Consider the following 24,223-nt stretch of genomic DNA (forward strand, 5'->3'; position numbering starts at 1 on the left):
AAAAAATTTATAAGTTATCAAAGTGTTTGGATAATTGAACTTATAAGCTAGATAGACAATTTTTAGTTAGGGAGATAGAATTTTTCTTAGAAAGAGAAAATTGAAGAGAGATGAAATTAGAATGATATATAATGAAAACAAAAAAAATATAATTGAGTTATTTTTGTAAGATGAGCGTTGGTTATAAGATAATGAGAAAATAAGTTGGGGTAGATGAACTTATATTTTAGGGAACTTATAAGCTCTAAGAGCTTAATTTTACAATTTTTAAGTTCTTTAAGAGCTTATTTTATCAACACTTTGAAGGAGCTTATAAGTTCTTAAAAAGCTTATAAGTTGTTCTGAAGAGCTTATAAGCTCAGCCAAACACCCTGTTTAACTTTTTATGTGAATAAAAACGGAACAAAAAAATTGAAAATGAGCAAAACCCCCCCAAAATTAGAGCACACGAAGTTGATGTCTTCTTTTTATTCGGCTCACGTACTATTGCAGAGGAATAGCCATTTTATTTTTTCGGGGATAAGATAATAAATATAGAACGATCTTTTCATTCGTACTCATCAAACATATTTACCCAATCTTATATCACAATCTAAAATTGTATAAATAGATGTTGGTGATCAAATGAATTAATTGTATTCCTAGAATATTATTTCAAAGTTCAATATAACTCGTATTATTTCAAAATATTAAATTACTATTTTTAATTAATATTTGATGAAAACCTTGCGATTAATAGATCAAAACAAAAGAAAAGTTAAAGATAACAACGAGTAATATATTATCAAGTCTTAATTAAATTTGAAATATCAGTTGTGTTCGGAAATTTCAAATAGCTAGACGATTTCTCGATTAAAGAAGTTGTTTCTTGAAGCAGCGATTTTTTTCAAACAGACTATTATTAATAAACGTAAGAAAATTCAATGGTGGATGAATAATACGCAGAATAATCTTAGTATGTGAACTGTGTGAACATGAAATTAGGAACATGAGTAACTGTAATACAATTCCAAATTTAAATTGACTCCACTATAATAAATAGTAATATCTGGTTGTTGTATAATTCTCATTATTATCCAAACTTGAAATTACTAGGACACCACCATAAAGCCGATTTTCCATGATTCAAGTACAAATTTTCTCCTCTATATAATGTTACTAGTACTTCCATTCGTACGATGCACGACGAATATCGAAATTAATTAATATATTTAAATAAATAAATATAAATATTAAATATAATCAAAATATGAATAAATGCAAAATATATTTTAATAAATAAATATTTTATATACAAACATAGGAAAAGAAAGTTGTAAAAAGTAATGGAGAGAGAAAATAACATATTAAAAAAAAACTTCATAATTTATTTATTTTGATGATTTTTATATCATATTAAAGATCTTTTCACGAACTTAAATTTAAGATGCATATTGAATATTTTTTTCATTAATCAATTATGACGATATTTAGAAGAAAAAAAATGAGAAGAAGTGAAAAAATTGATAGGAAGACAGAAAAATAATTGAAAAATTGGTGGAAGAAGAGAGAGAAAAAATGGAGGGGAAAACTCCTCTTTTATATATTATATAGATAGATTACCGATATATAATTATGATCGCTCTCGATCATGTATACATGCAATATTTACTAATTTTATCTCGGGCGATTTACATACCTTGCATGAATATTTTTATTCTTAAGAATAGATTTCTCTAATTTTATCCTTTTGAGTGGAATATGAATTAAATAAAATTAGCTTAAATTATAAAAATAATCAAGAGTCTTGAGGTATTTTAAAGTAAACAAGAAATTAATTAATCTTATTATTTTTATCTATCAATGTTAATCCCCCAAAGTAAATGCCCGTAGGATTTTGGCTAAACGATGGCTCCTGCAGTCTATAATAATAAAACGTTTTAGAATTTATGAGATGTTCAATATGTTGTACATAAATAAATAAAATTGTTAGTAATGATGTTGTAATTAAATATAATCGTTTGAAATAAGATATGGTCAATTTATTTTTATTTTTATTATATATATATATACTCCCTCCGTCGTACTATAAGTGAGACCCATTTTTTTGAACACGAGAATTAAGAAATAATGTATTTTATGTGTAGGTGAAAAAGTGAAAATATGTTTAAAAGATAAAACTTTTATCAAAAAAGAAATTAGTTTCAAAATAAAAAGAGTTTCACTTATAGTGGAACGAGGGGCATTCAGACGGAGAGGGTATTTTACCAAATGATAATATTCAACATTTTGTAAGTGATAAAAATATCTTACGAGAACAAGGAGCTACTAAATTCAACTTTTGACCCTGCGTCATCCAAAGTTTGAAGGCTTTATCTTTTTATTAAGGGCTTTTAGCACCATAAAGATCATAAATTTAAATTAAAAATAAAAATAAAAAACTTTTTAAGTAAACTTGGGTGGGGGGTGGGGGTGGGCAGGGGTGGGGTGGCGAAAATACCAGATTTATTAAAATGAAATGTATTTTTTGTATAATTTAATGCATTTTTATGTAAAATTTTTATGCACTTTTGTTTGATTTTATATGCATGTGAAACATGACTATTTTGGGGGGGTGGTAATGGGGAGTGTGGGGTGGGTTGGGGGGTGGTGCGGGGTGGGGTGGTGAAAATACCAAAACTGTAAAAATCAAATGCATTTTTCTGTTCAAAGTTATGCATTTCATGTGAAAACTTAATGCATCTTCGTGTGAAACTATATGCATCTAAAATATATCTATTTTGAGAAAATCTAAAAAAAATATATATATTTTTTAATTATTAAATCCGAAAATTACATTCCAATTTTACCCCTCTCCATATTTTGCCTTGAAATACCTTGCCACGTGTCACCATCTTGATGCGCCACATGTTATAAATGTGTGGTCTAGATTTGGATCTACGGATCTATTATAAGCATTGGATATTTCATGATCCCATTCCTATATATATATATTGGATTATTAGTGCTTAAATACACTAATTTTGGAATAGTTTGATTTTACACATGCATGAACTTTAAAAAATATAAAAAAATACAAAAAAATACATAAACTTTAATGTTGTATTCCATTCGTCCCACGAATCTTGAAAGGTTTGTATCATATAATAAAGATTTGTATGATTGGATTAAAATCATACAAATATGGTATCATATTTATGATATTAAATTTCGAAAACGGCTATTGAGAAATGGAATGAAATGAAAGCAGCAGTTTGTCTTTCCCAAAAATCTTCTAGATGAAATAGCTCCCATTTATTTCGAGAAGATCCACACAGGACTCATGCCGTCTGTTTCAATTACTCTCTCACACACACACGCACAGAAATCCTTATCGACAATGAACCTTCTTCTGTAATATCCGCACCTCATTTTTCCTCAACTCAAACCACATTTTTCTCTATCCATTTAATTTTGTGTTTGTATATATATATAAGTGTGTGTGTGTGTGATACTTCTTATACAAGTGAAGTATACATACAGATTGCAATTCTGTATGTGCCTGAAAACCTGCGGAAATGGACAAAGCACCTTTGTATTTGTGTGTGATGATGATAGCTTTTGCAGTAAGCAACGTGTGTGAAGCTGCTCCTGAAATTGGCGTATTTGAACTGCGGAAAGGTGATTTCTCCGTCAACATCACCAACTATGGCGCCACCGTTATCTCCGTCCTAGTCCCCGATCGGAATGGTAACTCTGTTTCTCTTTATATGTATTTACATATACAAATGTGTGTCTCTCTCAAGATTGAAGTGTAGCTTGATGAAGATTTCACTGCCAAATCTTAATTCGAATTCCTTTCAGGCAAGTTGGATGACATAGTTCTCGGTTTTGGATCCGTAGAAGGTTACAAGGCAAGTCTGATAAAGAATCATTCATTCTTTTCCATTTTTGGAATTTATCACAGTTTTGTGCACTATTATTTTACACTAAATTTATGCTTAAATCATTAATCGTCAAGGACCAAAGTGATTTATTGCTGATTTGATGCCATATCATATATATCTTTTGCGGTAAATTTTCCTGCAATTTTTCCCCAGTTTAATTTGTGCTAGCTAATCAAAAGATCGTTATAAATAATTCGTACTTTCTTTCAAATCTAGAACTAAGCATTGTAGGCCAAATGATCAACAAGTTCAAAATAAGACGTTCTTTTGCAGAAATTGAACTTCTGGAAACACGAAACCTTTGAACACAACCTTGAAAGGTTAATTATGTCTGTTTTACATTTACAGTGAATACAGACCATATCTGAACATGTTCAAGATCGCCAGATTTCATGTATAGTTTTTAGCTCTGAAAACATAAACCTATCAGTTGGAAACAAACTTGCAAATTAGTTAGACCTGTTTTACATTTACATAGATGATAAAGAACATTTCTGCACATGTTAAGTTCTAAATAGCCAAATTTCATGTTTAGTTCTCAGCTCGAATGTAAAATTTGCAGAATGATACAACCTACTTTGGTGCCCTAGTCGGGCGCGTTGCAAATAGGATCTCAGGCGCTCAATTCACTCTAAACGGCGTAGTCTACAAACTGCCTGATAACAACAATGGAAACACTCTCCATGGTACTCCTAAACCTCTCAAATTCCTACCAATTTCATCAACACTTTAGCAATATTTATCATTGAAGACATGAATTAGGTGGGAAGATCGGATTCAGTGATGTGGTGTGGACAGTCCAAGAACACGTAAAGAACAGCCACATAACCCTCACTTACAACAGCCACGACGGTGAACAAGGTAAAAAACCACACTTCATAATTAGGAAAAGAGCATAAATATTTAGCTTTTAAACTAAAAGTTAATCTTGTGTTGAAACAGGATTTCCCGGTGCAGTATTTGTCATGGTGACTTACCTCTTCATAGGATCAAACAAATTCGCGATAAAAATGGAAGCCAAGCCACTCAACAAGCCAACTCCTATCAATCTAGCCTCCCACACATACTGGAATCTCGGTGGCCATGCAAATGGCAACATCCTGTCTCACAAGATCCAGCTCCTCGCTTCCAAGATCACACCCGTGGATGACAGACTCATCCCAACAGGCGCAATCTCCTCTGTCAAGGGGACACCCTACGATTTCCTTCGGCCTCGGGCAATTGGGAGCAGGTTGAATGAGGTGGCCGGTGGATACGACATCAACTATGTCTTGGACAGGGCGGGGGCCGGGGGGCATCTGATGAAGGCAGCTGTCGTGCTCGATGAGGGGTCGGGGAGGAAGATGGAGTTGTGGACTAATCAGATTGGGGTGCAGTTTTATACTAGCAATATGCTGGGTGATACTGTGGGTAAGAATGGGGTTGTCTATAGAAGGTATGGTGGATTGTGCTTGGAAACTCAAGGATTTCCTGATTCTGTAAATCGGCCTAATTTTCCTTCACAGGTTGTGAATGTGGGAGAGAGTTATTTGCATGTTATGGTTTATAGGTTTACAGCTAGTTAGATTAGTACTATGTTGTCATGTTGCAGATTTGCAGATAATTATCAAGAATGTTTCTGGTTTCTCATTCATATAGAACAACTTAGATATGAGCTAAGATCTTTTGTATAAGCTTTGCATATGACTTACAATTAGTGTGAGAGAAGAACAATGATAAAAGTAATGAAACATAAGATACAACTAAAGGGTTTTCAAGATTTGATGAACAAAAATTTACAGTAGGAACTGAAAGAAGGCAAAAATTAGTGTACAAGATGCATCACTCCAATTAGAATTCACAATTTATGAATTAAAATAAAATCAAACTGAGGAAATTCAAATCTTGAACCACAAAATTTATTAAAAAATAAAAAAGGTGATGAATGAATTATTTTATAGGATAGTAAAATAAGAGAGAGGAAATATCTTGTAAGCCTAAAATCGAGATGAAATATAAATCAGTGGGAGCATGAACAAGAAACAAGGCTGATGGAAACGGAGAGAGGCAGAATGGAGGAGGGCTTGTTGCGAGGCGCGTTGGCGATGTGGTCGGCTTGAAAGGAGATGAGGTGGATCATGAAGTCTTGCTTGTGAAGCGGCACTCCCACCCTCGAAAGCATGCTGGAGATCCTCTCCCTGCTCAGGTTCTGCTTCTTGAATCTCGGACATGGCGCCCACAGCGTGTAGGATTGAGTTTTGTCCACGCGCACGAACTGTGACTCCTCATCCTCGTCTGCTACGGGGACAGTTGTCTCAACTTCAAACCAGATCACGAATTGGTCCATGCCATCTACGTTCTCGCAAGCTTCAGTTTCCAAATTTGGGAGATTTTTGGACTCACCAACTTCACAGTAATCATCGGCGTCGCAACAATCCATTGGAGTGTATTGTGATGCCAAATTAATTAGGGTTTTGGATATTTTTTATACTGCTTTTTTGAGGCGGTAAGTCGGTTACTACTTTCCAGTAACGTTTTCCTTATTGATTTTTTTAGGAAACAAGGGTTTTTGTTTCGATGGCCTCATTTTATTGCTGAATGATCTAAAACCCATATCAAATAGTATTATATTTAATAGGATTTATAGTAATTTTAATTTTGTTTGGATGGCCTCATAAAAAATTACGGTGTCAGATATCTGACTGACTCAGTCATCGCACTTAAAACATGTTTCATGTAAACTTTGCAAATTTACTTAATTTTCTTCACATTCAATCAATAAATCAGGAGTATGAATCAGCAAAGGGGAAAAATAGATAATCGATCATATTTATCAAAAGAAAAAACAACATATTTGATCAATTTTTATTAAAAAAAAAAGAAAAAAAAAGAAAAGAAAAAACACATCTCTTGCGTTGTAGATTCCTTGGACATCACAGCTTGAGCTCAACATGTTCCGCGAGAGATATATTCGACGCCAGAATTTATTGATGTAGAACAAAACAAATTTGCAAAGTTTAAGATATTTAAAAAAATAAAGTAATTTTAAGAACAAAAATATAAAAAAATGGAAAAATTGTTGTAAAAATATATATATTTATATCTTTTCTAGTATTAGAGTGAAGACGAATCTCTAAACCCTAGATTTGTAATCTTATATAGGGCCAGTTTGATAGCTAGTTGAGATAAAGATGGATAAATAAAATCTAGTTAAAATAATATAGATTGGGTAATATTAGTAATGTATTTTAGTATTTGATAGATCAAAGATTAAAATCTTGATAATATGAATTAGTTGTTTGATAGTTTAGATTAAAATTTAGATTAAATAGTAAAATTACTATTTTAACCTTATATTAAATTAATTGAAAATTTTAAATTAAAAAATGAAACACTAGGTAGAAAGAATTGAGTTATGCCACCAATGCAACTACAGATTTTAAATTTTTTTGGGTCTTCATCTCCAAACTCCCGCCCCCCACCTAATCGGCACCGCCTCCCTTCCCCACCCCTTCGAAAAATTCACGTTTCCTGTCTAATGCCTCCCATCCCCAACAACCCAAATTCACGAAACCAAATTCAGAAACCAATTTCACGAAACCAAATTCACAATCCCCACAAACCAAATTCACGAAACTAATTCACAAAACCAAATTCACCAAATCAATTTCACAAAACCAAATTCAATTCACAAAACCAATTCACACAAACCAAATTCACAATCCCCACCGGTTGTGGAAGCGAGAGAGAGAGAGAGAGGAGATGAGGGGCTACGCTAGGCTGGCGAATTCAGCGGAGGCGGCAGCGTCGACGTCTTTCGTCGATGGTCGTCGAGAAATAATAGAGAGCAGAGAGGCGAGGGAGATGAAGATGGGCGGGTGTGAGTTGTAGTTTCTAAGGAGAACAATAGATTTCTAAGGAGAACAGTAGATTTCATGCGGGCTTTGGGTTTTATGTGGGCCAAATATTACTTTCCACTCCTATCAAACTCTGGAATTTATATAGAAATGCTAATTAACTCACCCAATAACCCCTATCAAATTGGGCCTAAATAGAGATATTTAGTCCTCACAGTAATATGCTCTTACAAATTTATTTTCTTTACGATATTCTCTCTTATCCTCTTCTCTCTACCTTATAACACGTTAATTATCATTACGAAAACTGTATGTTTTCTTCATCAAGATGACATATCTATAGCCAATAATTGGGATCAATTTATTGAGTGATACATTAATTTAATAATCCAACTCTAAACGGTAAGGGGTTAATGTCTAAGGCCAAAGGTCTTGTGTGCGTGTGTTGGGTAAGAGGTAATGAGTTAATGTTTAAGGCCAAAGGTCTTGGGTTCGAGTCCCCTGTGGCGCGACCTTTTAATTTCTTTATTTAATATTGTAAATTTATATATATATATATATATAAATCCAACTCTAAACTTTTTTCGGCATTAGCGAAAAATATGGATGATGAATTGTATAATGCCACAAATTTCTCGTTGAATTACTTATGTTAGATTAACTCACTATAAACTAGAAGTTCAGTAAATTATTATTGACTGCCAAATTAGCGAAATTTCATATACATGTCATACTGCACCACAAAGAATTGAAGTCTCTAATGGACATAATTGCTTTATGAATCAATTAATACTTATTAGCGTCAGAAGTGTGAAAGACCTATTGGTGCTCAAGATAAATTTTTGCGGATTACAAAATCAAATACACATCACTTTGAAAACCTCCAGAAAAGGATCGTCTTTGAAACAATAATCCCAATACATTTGCATGTGCACTAAATTATCATAATATTAAAATTATGAAACAATTGTGAATATGATTTTACTAAAGTTACCATGAATATGTGAGAATCATATAATAGAAAAATCATAGTTGTCGACAATACTTTTGCATCAACAAATTGCTAGTTCAATTTGAAGATTATTTGAATCCAAAATAAATGATATTAGAGTGTTGGAAGCACTGAAAAAATATAGAAATAAACAATGAAGGCTTGCTAAATGAGAATAATGAGATGGTTAAGCGAAATTAGTAGCTCAGGGGTTTAAGCCTGAAACCAATCAAACACACACACACACACACACACACACACACACACACACATATATATATATATATATATATATTCTCATGTCATAGGTGCCATTGCATTCCGTTATTTATTTAATATTTTATGGAAGTAATCTTATATATGATATTAAATTTATGGACGTTGTGACCGTATTTTGTATATGTTACTAGACATAAATATCTATATGAAAATCTCTAATTAATGGACTCTTAAATTTTCAAGATGTATTGTATGAAGTTAGAAAGATCATTAAATAATTTAAAACAATTGAACGATACAACCGATCGACTAAGTGAGCTCTTCTTATAAAGAAAGAATATTTTTGAATACCCAAAATACTTGAGGAAGTTAACTCATGTCTAAAGACGAGTTTTGAAAAACTTAGTTAAAACTAAGTATTGTCTTGATCCGAACATCGACAATTTTTCCAATGAATCGACCTACTTGAAGAAGCTTTTTGAAACAACTTGCATCCACTTAACTACCTAATGGTTGTCCCATCACTTAAAGTAGATACAGATACATGATAACGATATTTTAGGACCAGACACTACTAAAAAAGACCACATGCGTAACAGTTCATACATGTCGGTTTCTTTCAAAAACCGTTATGTATGAGCGCAAATTTAGTAATACATAACAGTTTTACAAAGCTCTGTTATGTGATATTAGGGCATTACTTTCTCATGTCTGATATGAACATATTAACCATATTATTTGTTATCTCAAAGCAAAATATGATATTGGTCTATTTCATGAGAGAATAATCAAGATATTATATTGTTGGATAATTTGGATGCTAATTATTTATTTAATTCTCTTAATGCTTAGATTGTTTATGCGAATAGTGGTATATAAGATATATCACGACTATTCTTTATGAGATAATACAACTTGTGTTGTACATGTTCATAGATACCAAAGTTTTTTTGGACAATATAACTTTGTCCGTTTTACAAATGTAGGACAAATTCGGGCTTGCAATTGTAGGATAGATTTTTAAAAATTAGGCATAAGTACGACAAATTGAGCCCAAAAAAATAATTTGTCTACAATTGCAAGCCTGAAAAATTTGTCCTACATTTGCAAAACGGCCAAAATTATGGGGTCTAAAAAATTTGGGCTCTCAAATTTAATTTAATTCATCGTATTTTATTTTCTAGTTCTCCAATATATTATGTCCACGTTTTAAAGTTATTTATCTCCCTTAATTATATTTCCTACTATTTTTTATAAATATGATAGAAAAGAAAATCGAAGTAATTTGTCTCAAATGTAATTTAAAAAAGAAAAAAAAAAGAAATTATACTTTTTTCCATGTAGTGGTAGCATCCGAATTAGCAATTTGTCTAAAATGTGCATTACTTAAATAACAATTACATATGTGAATGCAATTACGCATAGTGCAAAATTAACAAAATTTTAAATAACCCTTAAATCTCAAATGTTGACCAAGTTAAATAGATAAAATACTTTGTTCAAGTTCTTAGCTCCAAATGCAAGAAAAAAAAAATAGGGGAAGAAAAAAAGTTACTATATATGGATAAATGCTATATATACATTGAGTCGAGGTCAAACACCCACTTAAATCAAAATTTATACTATATTAAAAAGGCAAGATTTCAATTTGAAATTAATTCAAATTGATTTCAAAATTGATTGACAATTATGTAGTTATAATAAAATTGAAGGTTTATATTTATAAACTGTATAGTTTTTTTTTCTTTTCTTCTAAATTTGTCAAGTTCTTCGACTGGTTATAAAATATTTAATATGCATAGTAAATTAAAGATCACGATAAGAGCTTTAGTTTGATATATTTTATGTAAATATTTGATTTGAAATGTAAAAATTATATTTATTTAAAAATTATTTTTTTAAAAAAATTCTCTCTCCTATCTCATCTTTTTATTACGTTCATAACTTTCACCGTTTTACAAATGTAGGATATTTCGGGTTTGCAATTGTAGGACATCCAGGCTCAATTTGTCCTACTTATGTCGAATTTTTTAAATTTTGTACTGTAATTGTAAGCCTAAAATTTTTTGTCCTACATTTACAAATTTACCAAAGTTATTTTCCCAAAAAAACTTTGGGCTCTATATTTGTGTGTTTGGTATATATTAATTGTCAATGTGAGTTTCTAGGTAGAGATAGAATTATGGTAAAATTAGTGACAACTAGTAGATTTATTCACTAAATCTCACCCTACATATATATTTTTGAAAAATTAATTTATAAGAATATAATGCAAAGATTTAGATGATTATCATCTTGAGGGGGACGACAACTTCTATATAATATCGAATATTAGACCCTAATAGTAAAATGACCCTAAAGGCCAAATAGTTGTACTATTCTTTCCTTAAGTTTGCTTTCCTATATGGTTTTCTTAGTTAAGGTTTTTAATGAGACAACGAACTAGTTAACACAGAACGAATGTATGCCATGTACTATTTTTCTCTACCGTTTTTCCCACAAGGTTTTGGTGGAGAGATTTTTAACGAGATATGAACATCAAAACAATAAAGTTCAAAGGAAAGTTTTCATGAAGCCGTGCTGATTAATTGATTTCACCAAAAAACAATCTAACTATGTTGGCAACATCAACATCTAACACATTCGCTCAAGTGATAATTTGGCGGACTTTTTCACAAAAACATTACCAATATCAACATGATCGTTGACTCGAAGATATATGGTACACAAGATCGTCATGTGCCGACTTAAAGATCTACAAAGATTATTTTTCAGATGAGCAATTATACTCTTTTTCCTTCGACCAAGTTTTGTCCCACTGAGTTTTCATGGCAAGATTTTAATGAGGTAACATCTTTTAAGGGATGATCATTCAAGGGGATGTGTTGTAAAAATATATATATTGATATCCTTTCTCGTATAGAGTGACCAATCCCTAAATCCTAGATTTGCAATCCTATAAATAGATAGGCAGTTCTCACAATAATACGCTCCTGCTGATTTATTTTCTCTACGATATTCTCTTTTATCCTCTTCTCTCTAGATTATAACATTTTTAGTAATTAAGTCCTAATATGAAACTAATCATGACACCTCCTTAGCTCTTCCTTCCCCGAATATTTTAGCAAAAACGAAGTGGAGCACAATCAAGGCATTTTTGTGAGGAGAAACAATATACAATGAAAGCATGGTAAAGATAAAAGAAAGAAGTTACGAATATATAGACAAAATTAATGTTGGGTTTTATAGGAGGGAAGGTTTTGAAGAATATCCAATATGTAAGTCATAGGGGGGCGATATTTGGGCTCGAGATTTAAACATCGCAACGCCATATTTGCGACAATGAAAGCACTTCTTTTACAATATTGGCCCTCTAACCTAGTGTCCATCATTCTGAAAACTCTGCCCTTGTCGTTAAGATGAACCCTTGCCCACTCTACCAAGTTCTTCTCCTCTTCGAACTTTGTCTCGTCGATGGCTGGCCGCCCCGTTAGTAGCTCCAGCAGCACTACTCCGAAGCTGTATACGTCGCATTTCACCGTCAATTTTCCTACAAAAATCAAATCACCATCATATATACCATTCAAGTAATGAGAAAATTAATTTGATAAATGTGAGTTAGCTAGTATACCCGTGGCGATATAACGTGGATCACAATAACCTTCAGTTCCCATTACTCTCGTAGTTACATGAGTTTGAGATTGAGTTGGCCCAGCTTTTGCCAGCCCGAAATCCGAAAGCTTTGCATTGAAATCCTGTACCAACAAAATATTAATTTTGGAATTAATTAATAGACTTGTATATATTACTCCTACGTGATTAATTTAGTAAATGGACTTACAGAATCTAGCAAAACATTGGATGCCTTAAAATCGCGATATATGACGGGTGATTCCAACTCGTGTAGGAAGGAAAGCCCTCGTGCTGCACCCACAGCCACCTGAACCCTTCTTTCCCATGAAAGTGCTGGGCAATTTCCTGCATACATCAAATATTACATTTTCTGTTCTTAATTAAAATATATATACACAAAATGCTCCAATGGCTTTACTTGAGCTGAACAATAGATCCTCCAAGCAGCCTCCGGGCATAAACTCGTATACTAGAATTCGATCTTCGCCTTCTAAGCAGTATCCGATGAGTTTCACTAGATGCGGATGGTGAAGTCGACCTAGATAGTTCACTTCCGACTGCTCCAACCCATGTCAAAATTAAACACCGAATCAAAATAGAGAATCCCAGCTAAAAACGATACAAATAGCATGCTAGCATTTTGACAAAATTAATGAATGAGAGAAATATACGTAGACGAAAATAGAGAGAGAATCCCAGCTAAAAACGAGACAGACAACATGCATGAATGCTAACCAAAATGCATGGTGACAAAATGAGACTGAAAATTAGCCAACAAAAAAGAAAAGATGAAAATCAAGACCAGAGTATCCCAGCTAAAAATGAGGTAGAAAACTAACCAGCCACTCATTATGACCCTGGAAGCCAGAATGGATGAGCTTCTTGATAGCGACGGGTAAGCCTGAACTAGGGTTCGTAGCATTTAAGGTTTTCTCATCCAACCACCCCTTAAACACGCAGCCAAATCCGCCCTCTCCGAGCAAACTGTCCTCACAAAAATCTGAGGTTGCTCGACTCAGCTGATCCAATGAGAACGACTTTAGATTCGGGGCCGATAGAATCTCGCTCTCTGAAGTTGGCATTGGCAGAATTGATGTGGAGCTTGCTTCGTCTTGAATATTAGGGTTTTCATGCTTAGGCAATGGCAACGTATTTGGCTTGCTCTCATGGTGGAGGGCTGTCTGTGATGAGTGATTTGGAGTCGGTAAAGGATGGCTTTGTCTCACATTCTTTGCTGCAAGAACTCGTTTTCATTTTTCACAGATTTAATCATATATACGTTTAGCTGCTGAAATAGAAATTTTATTAAAAAGAAAAGAAAAAAGAGAGATCAGAGACAAAGGAAACAAGCAAAAGCACCCGCAAGAAACCCCGGGTAACCAAAAAAAGAAACCAAGACTAAGAGAACATTTTAAGAGGGTCGTCCTCGTCTAAAACATCGTCATCTTCATCGTCCAACATATCGCCCCATTTTTTAGAGGCCACAACCGACATAGCATGGGCTGCATCGGTAGAGTTAGAGGAGTTGATCACAAAGTTTTGCAGAATCTGTCCTCTAGACTGAGCATACTTCACTTTATTCAGGAACTCCACAGGCGAAGAAGTGTCAAGACCTGGGCCCTGCATATCATCACGGCGTGCTGAGTTTTGGAAATCCGAGGACATGCCATTCATTATGATACGACGGAGCCTGTGCTTGATAGAAGAATCAGAAACTCTCCCCTTCTTGTTGATAGCCCCTTTCGGACGCCCTCGTCTACGAGAAATGGGTCCTGTCGTCCCAGTCAAAGTTAGCAAATCGTTGTTGTCAGTCATCACAGCAAGCGGCTGAACAACCAAAGGTGCAGAAGTCCTCTCGTGTTCCTGGTCCACTACCTCAATTTGGCTCTTTTCGTCATCTGACTCAAGCTGTTCCATATCCTTTCTATGGTATGAGTGTATATAATATTATTCCTAGAGCTAATTGTTAAAAGATGATCGTAACTTTCAGTATTTTCAAAAATAGAACTATATGTTACGAAATTTTAAAAGAGTGGATTTTCAAAATAGCTTATTTGTTTTAGTAAACTTAAAAATTACCCACTAAGATAAAAACTTAAAAAAATACCCACACTTACCATTTTACCCCTTCAAACACCACCTTTTAAAAAAATCCCGCATCTCACAACCCAGTGGAATTCACAACCAGAATTTATTTTGGTTGTGAATTTGAGTTTTAAAGTTTGAATTCACAACTAAAAACATTAGTTGTGAATTCACAACTAGCAATAGAGTTGGTTGTGAATTCGAGATTTAAAACTCGAATTCACAACTAACACTAGCAATTCAGCCAATCAAACTGGTTGTGAATTCGAGAATTCACGAATTCACAACTAGTTGTTGTACTAGGGAATTCGAGCTTTAAAACTCGAATTCACGACCAGGATTTATTTTTGGTTGTGAATTCAAGTAATCGTGAATTTGAATTTTAAAGATTGAATTCACAACCAAAATAACTAGTTGTGAATTCAAATTTTAAAATTTGAATTCACAATCAGCAATAGAGTTGGTTGTGAATTCAATAACATTTAGTTGCGAATTCATAGATCTGGTTGTGGATTTAAGAATATCAAGTTGTGAATTCATAGATCTGATCGTGAATTCAAGAACATTAATCAAAATGTTCCAATTTCAAAATCAAAATCTCTCAGAGCAGTTGCAACAATATCCATTCACCATCCATTCTTTAGACGTTAGACTACATAAACACATCTATTTTCCGATTTCCCCAAACAAATAAACTTCTAAACTTAATTCACCATACAAATTCTACCTTAATGTTTCAGCACAACACAATCCTAAGAAACAAGCTATAAAAAAAACCCTTGACCAATCTCCCGAAACAACTCAATTCTCAAAACCAAATCGTAGAACGAGTCAGCATAATTAATCTAATAACATCAACACATCAGCATTCAAGCCAAAGACTGACCATAATATAGATTTTTTATTTTCTTCACAAATTGGCCATCCAACTACACAAAAATCTCGATACTAATCACGAAGTGACTAACAATGACTAACACATCAACATTCAAGTCAATCACGAATTGTGACTCCTTCAGAGCATTGAAGTGTTGAGATTAATCCCACCGCCATCGGGAACACCTAATGCAAAGCTATAAACCAGAAATCCACGCAAGACAAAACCAATTAACAGAAACAATTCATTCCACTGGAGGACGATAACGATGACGACGAAGGCAGCGACGGACGGGCGACGAGGACGAGAGAGAGATAGAGCGCGGGTGGGGAGGAAGGAGAGAGAGATACCGAGAAGAGAGAGATAGAGATTTAGTGTGGGTAATTTTTTAATTTTAATCTTAGGGGTAGCTTAGTCATTTAACACAAAAGGTTGATAAATTTTAAAGTTTTTATTTGAGTGGGTAAATTTTAAGTTTACTAAAACAAAATGGCTACTTTCATATATTGACTCATTTTAAAATGGGGACTATATGTTACAAAATTTAAAAATGAGGACTATAACTTTCATTTTTTACATTTACGCTCTTATAAATGAGGACATATTACATATTAATTCGCGCATATGTTAAAATGGGCTTTGGTCAGCTTTCAAAGTCTAACAAGTAACAATCCTTAACACATTTTTCCTCTCGCAAAAAAAGCTCAAGTTCAGACGGAAACAAAAGCACAACTTAACGTTCTTAGTCCCCTAGCCGTCTAGGGTTGTGTCCTCTAAGGTTTTTTTCCTAGGGTTTTCGTTCTCCTTGGAGCGTCTGTTAGGGTTTTTCCCTTTTCGTTGTATCTTTTTTCTCGTCCCTCCCTCCCTCCATTTCCCTTTCCTTCTTCCCATCTGGTGTGGTTTTTGTTCTTGTTCGGTTTTTCTAACATTGTGTATTGTTTTGTGAGGCTCTTGTTTTGTTCTTGTTTTCTTTCTCGGTGGTGTAGGTATGGAGCGTGGAGGTCCGTCTAGGGATTATGAGTTAATGAACGGCCTGGAAGAGCGCACTGAGCGCGAGTCAAAAGTGATTGATATACCCAAAACCATACCTTCTGATGTTCAATCGAAAAATACTTTTCCATTGGTGGGAAGTCTTATTTCTGTTAAGGCTCCGAATGGTTTCCATTTATTGGAAATTATGAGGAAATCGTGGAAGACTTCAAAGGAATTTGAGGCTAGAGAATGGCGAAAGAATCTTTTTCTCTTTACATTCGAGAATCTGGAAAATCGACAGTGGGTTTTACAGAGACAGCCATGGCACTTCGATGGACACCTTTTTGCTGTTATGGGGCTTGATGATTCGGTGCAGCCATCCAATATCCAGGTGAATAGAGGAAGCTTCTGGGTTCGGGCGTATAATTTTTCGATCAAGTGTATGCATGCATCCACCATACGTAATAGTAGAAAGCAAATCGGAACTGTCGAAGAGGTGGATGAGAGGGCAAACTATGCCAGCTATTTTGCCCGATTCAAGGTTAATTTCGATGTTACTACTCATTTACTCCGAGGCATTACGGTTTTCTTTGAGGTTAAGCAAATCCGGATTCCTCTAAAGTATGAGAATCTCCCGATCTTCTGTTATAAATATGGTATAATGGGACACCATACTCGAGCCTGTGTAAGAGATGCGGAGGAAGAGGATAGTGGTAAGCAGTTTGATGACATCCCCTATGGCCTTATACTCAAAGCTTTTTCCCTTAAGCGGCTCCGGCCGAGAAATCAGCACCAAGATTTTTCTCGTAAACCAAACCCCTTACGTGACTTACAATGTCATGCTTCTACTCACCCTTCGGTTCCCCCCAACAAACCACGCCCGCCTCCTTCAGCTTTTAACCCAGCTCCACCACCCCATATAATACTTCAGCAAACACACCTTCTGGACACCAGTCTATTCATCAAAAAATCCAAAACCATATTCTTTGCATCACACCCTTGAACATCATCTAAACCTTTACTCTGAAACTTCAAATATCTCAGCTCTTTACTCTTCACAAAATACACAAAATCGACCCACCGAATCCCTATTGATTCCCACAAAAGACCAAATGTAAGCCAAACTTCCTGAACAAAACGTAGCCCCCTTCAATCCAAATAAGGATATCACCTTCACCCGTGATATTGCTCAAATTCTCGGCCTGGATCTTCCCCCTTTACCGCCAAAATCCTCTATCCAAACACCACGACAAAAAATATGGTCCAGGTTTAACCGATCCCCGACCCCAAAAATCCTAAAAATCTAAAACCTTTCAACCACTAATCGGAAGCGATACTTGCAAGAGGAGGAGAGTATTACTTCCCCATCAGGAGATGTCAATATTAATTCAGTCCAAAGATGTCTCAAAGGGACACTTCTCGACGATAACACCACCACCTCGAATGTATTAACGACGGAGATTGCTTCGGAGCAATTCCGTCGGGCACAATGAATTGCTTGGTTTGGAACTGTCGGGGGCTTGGAAACCAATCGACAGTTTGTCAACTTGTTTGGCTTGTCAAACATAAGAAACCCGCCTTGGTGTTCATCATGGAATCAAAACACTTGGCTCCTGAATGGACACCCATTTTAGTGAAACTTGATTTTTTGAATCATTGCTTTGTGGACTGTGATGTTGAAACTGTTGGCAGAAAAGGGGGGTTGGGTCTTCTTTGGTCTGAGGAAATTACGGTCACCATCAAATCTTCTTCTTTACACCATATTTTGGCAACAGTTAATAATCATTTGGAGCTCCATGGGATTTTTGTGGTTTCTATGGTTGGAGTCGGGTTGAGGAGCACCATTTTACGTGGGATCTTATGCTGTCTCTCCGTGTGGATGTAAGTGCAAAATGGGTCTGTGGAGGAGATTTTAATGAATCTCTGTACCATTATGAGAAAAAAAAGGTGGTAATATGAAGGCTGATTCGCGGCTTTGTGCTTTTCGTTCGATGGTTGAGGCATGTGGTTTAGCTGATCTGGGCTTTTCTGGTGACCCTTTTACGTGGTCCAATAATCAGAAAGGCGATGCGAATATTCTTGAATGGTTGGATCGTTTATTTAGGAGTGAAAAGTGGATGAATTCTTTCTCGGGGTATGGCGTTACACATCTCCTGCGTAAATTTAGCGATCATTGTCCTGTTGTTTTAGCTTTGGATCATATGGGTGTTGAGGATCAGCCGCGACCTCGGCCTTTTCAGTTTGAAGCTATGTGGCTAAAAGACGACAGATGTAAACCTCTTTGTGATAGACTGTGGGCTAGTGGCGGTATTTGCAATACAGTTGTGGATTTTCATCAAAAGATCATGGATATGGGTGTGGAGCTCAAATCTTGGGAGAAATCTGAGTTTCGTCACATTAGAAAATGGTGTGAGGAGCTCAGAGATGAACTTGCGGATCTCCAGAAACCTTCAAATGAATCTGATTCTAAGGACAAGCAAAGAAGTGTTGACGAGGAGTTAGATGCCCTTCTTCAGAAAGAAGAAATCATGTGGAAACAAAGGTCGAGGGCAGATTGGCTTGCTGAGGGTGATAGGAATACTGGTTTTTTTCATAAGGTGACGGAGGGTCGAAAAAAATGCAATCATATTCGTGATATCCAGCGGGCGGATGGAACTCTAATGAGGAATCATGAGGATTTGGATATTACTTTCAAACAACACTGTCAGGAGCTCTTTACGGCTGGCCCTCCTCAGAATCCCTCGGATGTCTTACGCGCCATTGAGCCTGCCATGAATGATGACATGAATAACATCCTCACACAACCCTACACGGCTGAGGAAATTGTTTAAGCTTTGAAGCAGATGCCCCCCCTTAAAGCCCCTGGGCCGGATGGTATGCCCGCTCTCTTTTACTCTTCTATGTGGTCTTGTGCTAAATTTGATGTCATTCCTCTTGTGCTTAATATTTTTAATTTTGGGGCCGATTCTGGTCCGATTAATTCCACGTTTATCTGCCTAATTCCTGAAAAGAAAAAATATGTCTCTCCGGCATATTTTCGACCTATAAGTCTGTGTAATGTCATTTATAAACTCATATCCAAAGTCATTACCAATAGACTTAAGTTACTTCTACCCAATGTTATTAATGAAAGTCAGTCTGCCTTTGTTCCTGGTCGTCAAATCACGGACAATGCTCTTTTAGCTTTTGAGATTTTTCATAAGATGAAATCTAATAAAGCCAAGAATAAGGGTTGTTTTGCTTTTAAACTGGATATGACCAAAGCTTATGATAGAGTGGAGTGGAGTTTCTTAGATGCTATGATGAGACAACTTGGTTTTCACTATTCAGTTGTTGATTTAAGGGAAAAGGTGCAGATTGGCCCCCGAAGTAGTAACCCCTATAGCGTATAACCCCTCTAACTCACTGTGTGTGCAACTAAACTCCCGAACTCCGAGAAAAGGGTGCAAATTCCCCCCTCTGACCTAACGCCGTTAAATGTCCGTTAACGTTTGAGTTTAATTGCACCCTCTACTTCAGGGGTGGATCTGCACCTCAATTTTTTTTTATTTTTTTTTCCAGCAACCTACCTACGGCATCAACTTAACCGCCCCCCGTACTCATCGGCTCCAATTTACACTTTGTCAGCTCGCACGCGCTCAATCTCTTGATCATCGACTGCTTACCGCCGACGTGCAGCAGCATCACCAACTCCAGATGTGGACCTGGATCGAATCCTGCTTGGTCCAAATCCATATCCGTATTTTTTTACTTAGGTCAGGATCCGGTCCAAATCCATTAGGTCCAAAAAAACGAGATTCATGTCCAGATCCATTAGATTCACATGGTCTCGAGTCCTGACCCGGATCCATTATTTTTTCTCTTTTAAAATAAATTTACAAATATTAAATTAACCAAAAATAAAATCATAATTATTATCTGGAGTTTTAATAATTATTCAAAAATAAATAAATAAAATTTAAATATATATTATATAGATAAATATATACACAATTAATATCATAATATAAGCCTAAAAGGTTAAGGTGTTGGAGGAGATGCTATTGTGCGGGGCGGTGAAGAAGCTGGTGGCGTTGCTGCATGTAAGCGGTGGGCAGTCGACAACTAAGAGATTGGGCGCGTGCGAGCTGACAAGGTGCAAGTCAGAATCGATGAGTACGGGGGTGGTTAAGTTGATGCCGGAGGTGGGTTGCTGAAATTATAAAAAAAAAAAGGTGCAGATCCATCCCTGAAGTAGAGGGTGCAATTAAACCCAAACGTTAACGGACACTTAACGGCGTTATGTTAGAGGGGGGAATTTGCACCCTTTTCTCGGAGTTCAGGGGTTTAGTTGCACACACAGTGAGTAAGGGGGGTTATATGCTATAGGGGCTATTACTTCGGGGGCCAATCTGCACATTTTCCCTTGATTTAATTATGCGTTGTCTCTTCTGTTTCGTTTGGTGTGCTTGTTAATGGTTTCCCACGTGATTCGTTTGAGCTGAGTAGGGGGTTAAGGCAAGGAGACCCGTTATCGCCGTTCCTTTTTCTTTTCTGTGCTGAAGCTTTATCCAGCCTTTTACGACGTGCCGAGTCGAGTAAACTTATTCATGGGGCGAGGTTATGTCGTACCACCCCTCGGATAAGTCATTTGTTGTTTGCTGACGATTGCATCGTTTTTGGGAGAGCGTGTAAAGAGGAGATTGAAGAGATTCGAGCCATTTTGCTCCAGTATGAAGGGGTGTCGGGTCAAAAAGTGAATCTGGGCAAATCGGCAATTTTTTTTAACTGTGGGATTAGTGAGAATGTGAAGCAGGAGTTGGTGGCTTTGCTTGGTGTTAGGCGTGAAACCCATCAGGGGAAGTACCTTGGCATCCCGAGCACGGTGGGGCGATCTAAGATTGAAATCTTTCAGATGCTTGTGGACCGTACTCAGAAAAAAGCTAAGGATTGGAAGCGACATTTTTTTTCGGGAGCGGGAAAACTTGTCCTTATTAAGTTGGTTTTACAGTCTATTCCCACTTATCTCATGAGTTTTTTTGCCATTCCTGAGCAGATTTGTCAGAGACTCAATAGCATTGCGGCAAGTTTCTTTTGGGGACAGAAGAATGACCAGAGACGGATTCATTTGAAAAATTGGTGCAAGCTTTGTACTCCTAAGAGTGAAGGAGGCTTGGGTTTTAGAGACCTTAGCTTGTTTAACAAAGCAATGTTAGCAAAACAATCCTGGTGTATTCTTCAGAACGAGAACTCTCTTTTAGCTCGATCTCTTAAAGCTAGATATTATCCTTGGACGGACATTCTCTTGGCAGGTAAAGCCCATAATCCATCTTTTGTATGGAAAAGCTTACTGACCGGGCGTGATCTCTTGAGGGAGGGAGTAGCTTGGCAAGTAGGAGACGGAGCTAGAATCCGGATCAGGAAGGATAATTGGATCCCGAATGGAAAAGGAAGCTTTAGACTTGCACGAGTTGTGGATTCCTGGGCGGAGAGAAATGTAGAGGATCTTTTGTTGGAAGAGCAATCTGGGTGGGATCCGTCCAAACTCTCGGATTTCTTACCCATGGAGGATTTATGGAAATTCTCGGAACAATTAAGGATTGATGTGGCTAATTCTGACAGATTTTTTTGGCCCCATGGTAAGGGTGGTTCTTATTCGGTTAAGTCTGGATAAATGTTGGCTTGCTCTCTTCGAAACCGGACTCAAGCTTCGTCCTCTAATGATGATCACAGACTCTGGAACTGGATTTGGGGTTTAGAAGTTCTTCCAAAAGTTAAATTTTTTTTATGGAAATGTTTGAGTGGTGCTCTCCCTACTGCCAATGCGCTGCTGTCGCGGTCGGTAAGTGTTGATCCGTGCTGTCACCGTTGCGGGGACTGTGGAACATGCCTTACGAGATTGTTCATGGGTTTCCTTCCTTTGGGCGATCTCTCTGATCCGTCTCCCTCCTCTTGGTGATATGGAGGCGGGGCCTATCAATGAATGGTTTAATCGGATTGCTTCTGTCCCTGATCGTGAAGTTCATAACCTTTTTGCCACACTTGCTTGGGCGTCTTGGTATGCTAGAAACCTCTTACTCTATCAAGATAAAAAGATCTCCCACATTGATTGCATCTCAATTGCTATCTCAGTTGAGGAGGGAGAAGCTCGGGCTCTGCTCGAAGGTTTGAAGCTTTGTGGGGAAAAGGAGTGCACTGATGCCATTCTTGAGACTGATTGTCAACATCTCTTCTGGATAGTTCGCAAACGTGAGGAGGATCTTTCGCCTATTGGTGACATTCTTAAAGATATTTACGCTCGTCTGGATAGGTTGCAGCATTCTGAGATCAGTTGGGTTGCTAGGTGTGATAATGCTTTAGCTGATAGTCTTGCTAAGCATGCGCTTTTGTGTCGTTTTTCCCCTTCTTCTTTTGATGTTTTCCCTATTGAATTCAACTTTGGTTCGTTGGTTTAATGAAAGTTTTCTTATTTTTCCTCAAAAAAAAAAAAGTCTAAGAACAAGTAATTATCTTCCTACTTCTTTTGGGGGCGGTCAAAACTCAAAACTAATTAATTAGATGTAGCTAGCTGGCTAATTAAGTAAGCCCTCTTTGAAAGTTATTCGTTGCTAATTAATTAACACTCTTATCTTAGTATACCAAGTGCAAATATGCAAACTTTTCCAGTAAATCTTACTATATCAATAAGATGTATAATTAAGGACGTAACTAATGAAATTAGTTTGAATTTTTGAAGGTATTAAGTTTAAAATCAATTATCGGATGTTATTGTATACATACAGTGATTTGAATATTTAGGTATATGATGAGAACATCACAATATTTACTTCTAAAAAAAGCTAATATGTGTACTAATATAGTGTACAATTCAGGATCTTTAAATATCATTCTGCCAGAAAAGAACAAAAAAAAAAAACCAAACAATTAATTATTCCAATAAACTCTGTATACATGTATGCAGTATGCATATCATGAAATGAAACCTTAACATCAAACCTCACAACCAAATGAAAATCTTGCAAAAAAATTGAGAAGCAAATATATATATATATAAGCAACTATTGAAATAAATTAAAATCCATCGTTATATATATATTTATAAATTCCACACATATATATAGAAAAATGATGGATACCTGAAGGTGGAGGTCGATGAATATGAGGAGCTATAACATTATGATCACGTTCAACACCATCATTTTTTGGGCCGTGAATATGTTCTCGATGAGAGCCTTTTCTAAAATTACGAGTTGCCAAAACGCACAGCCTAGTTTTATCAATGCAATTGCCCATTAATTAATATATAAATATGAGGCCAAACGCCTCTCGACGAGAACAAAATTATTTATTGATCAATTTGTGATCATAATTTTGTCGTCGTGATTTCTACCATTTCGTCTCCTCCTTCTCTTTGATCTGTGTAATTTGAGAGATAGAATGGGTATCAGACCAAGCTAGGAGAAGGGAGCATGATAGAGAACGAATTTTGTGCAGGCCACAAAATTCGTCTTAATAATTCACATGCTTTTTCATAGAGAATTGTGGAAGAATTTTTTATTATATATTATCTATTTTGCTATTTATAGCCATCATTAATTTCCTTGAGTTTTATGTGCTTGGATTCAACTTATTAGCAGTAAGAATGCTCTTTGACCCAGTCAAGATTTGATAAGTGTGGTGGCTTTTGATTTGAACGAAGACCAAGGGGTGAAAAGACTATGATATA

The 24,223-nt window shown here is 35.9% G+C and overlaps 2 protein-coding genes across 3 annotated transcripts; one reads left to right on the forward strand and one right to left on the reverse strand.

Moving 5' to 3' along the window:
• The first annotated feature begins 3,217 nt into the window (after positions 1 to 3,217).
• Positions 3,218 to 5,534, forward strand: LOC131021301 (uncharacterized). Its single transcript, XM_057950429.1, has 5 exons — positions 3,218 to 3,708; positions 3,823 to 3,872; positions 4,468 to 4,591; positions 4,668 to 4,766; positions 4,848 to 5,534. The coding sequence occupies exons 1-5, from the start codon at positions 3,537 to 3,539 to the stop codon at positions 5,468 to 5,470; spliced, it is 1,068 nt and encodes a 355-aa protein (XP_057806412.1). The 5' UTR covers positions 3,218 to 3,536; the 3' UTR covers positions 5,471 to 5,534.
• Positions 5,535 to 12,142: 6,608 nt separating this feature from the next.
• Positions 12,143 to 24,044, reverse strand: LOC131021302 (probable serine/threonine-protein kinase PBL18). 2 transcript variants are annotated; one of them, XM_057950432.1, is made up of 6 exons: positions 23,634 to 24,044; positions 13,424 to 13,818; positions 13,003 to 13,141; positions 12,793 to 12,929; positions 12,583 to 12,706; positions 12,143 to 12,501 (listed from the first exon to the last, which is right to left on the reverse strand). In XM_057950432.1, exons 1-6 carry the CDS (start codon positions 23,788 to 23,790, stop codon positions 12,182 to 12,184), a joined length of 1,272 nt encoding a protein of 423 aa, XP_057806415.1. In that variant the 5' UTR covers positions 23,791 to 24,044; the 3' UTR covers positions 12,143 to 12,181. The 2 variants fall into 2 exon arrangements, with proteins under 2 accessions (XP_057806415.1, XP_057806413.1); XM_057950430.1 differs by having other exon boundaries at positions 13,424 to 13,827.
• Positions 24,045 to 24,223: the final 179 nt, after the last annotated feature.

Source organism: Salvia miltiorrhiza, chromosome 4, assembly GCF_028751815.1.
Source record: "Salvia miltiorrhiza cultivar Shanhuang (shh) chromosome 4, IMPLAD_Smil_shh, whole genome shotgun sequence".
Lineage (NCBI taxonomy): Eukaryota > Viridiplantae > Streptophyta > Magnoliopsida > Lamiales > Lamiaceae > Salvia > Salvia miltiorrhiza.

Excerpts from the sequence above, each read along its gene's own strand:
- LOC131021302 (XM_057950430.1), bottom strand. The coding sequence starts at position 23,790 with ATGGGCAATTGCATTGATAAAACTAGGCTGTGCGTTTTGGCAACTCGT. Across the intron at positions 12,930-13,002 it reads GGATCTATTGTTCAGCTCAA|GAAATTGCCCAGCACTTTCA; the intron begins GTAAAGCCATTG and ends TGATGTATGCAG. Across the intron at positions 12,707-12,792 it reads CCAATGTTTTGCTAGATTCT|GATTTCAATGCAAAGCTTTC; the intron begins GTAAGTCCATTT and ends TTGTTGGTACAG.
- LOC131021301 (XM_057950429.1), top strand. The coding sequence starts at position 3,537 with ATGGACAAAGCACCTTTGTATTTGTGTGTGATGATGATAGCTTTTGCA. Across the intron at positions 3,873-4,467 it reads GATCCGTAGAAGGTTACAAG|AATGATACAACCTACTTTGG; the intron begins GCAAGTCTGATA and ends TAAAATTTGCAG. Across the intron at positions 4,592-4,667 it reads CAATGGAAACACTCTCCATG|GTGGGAAGATCGGATTCAGT; the intron begins GTACTCCTAAAC and ends GACATGAATTAG.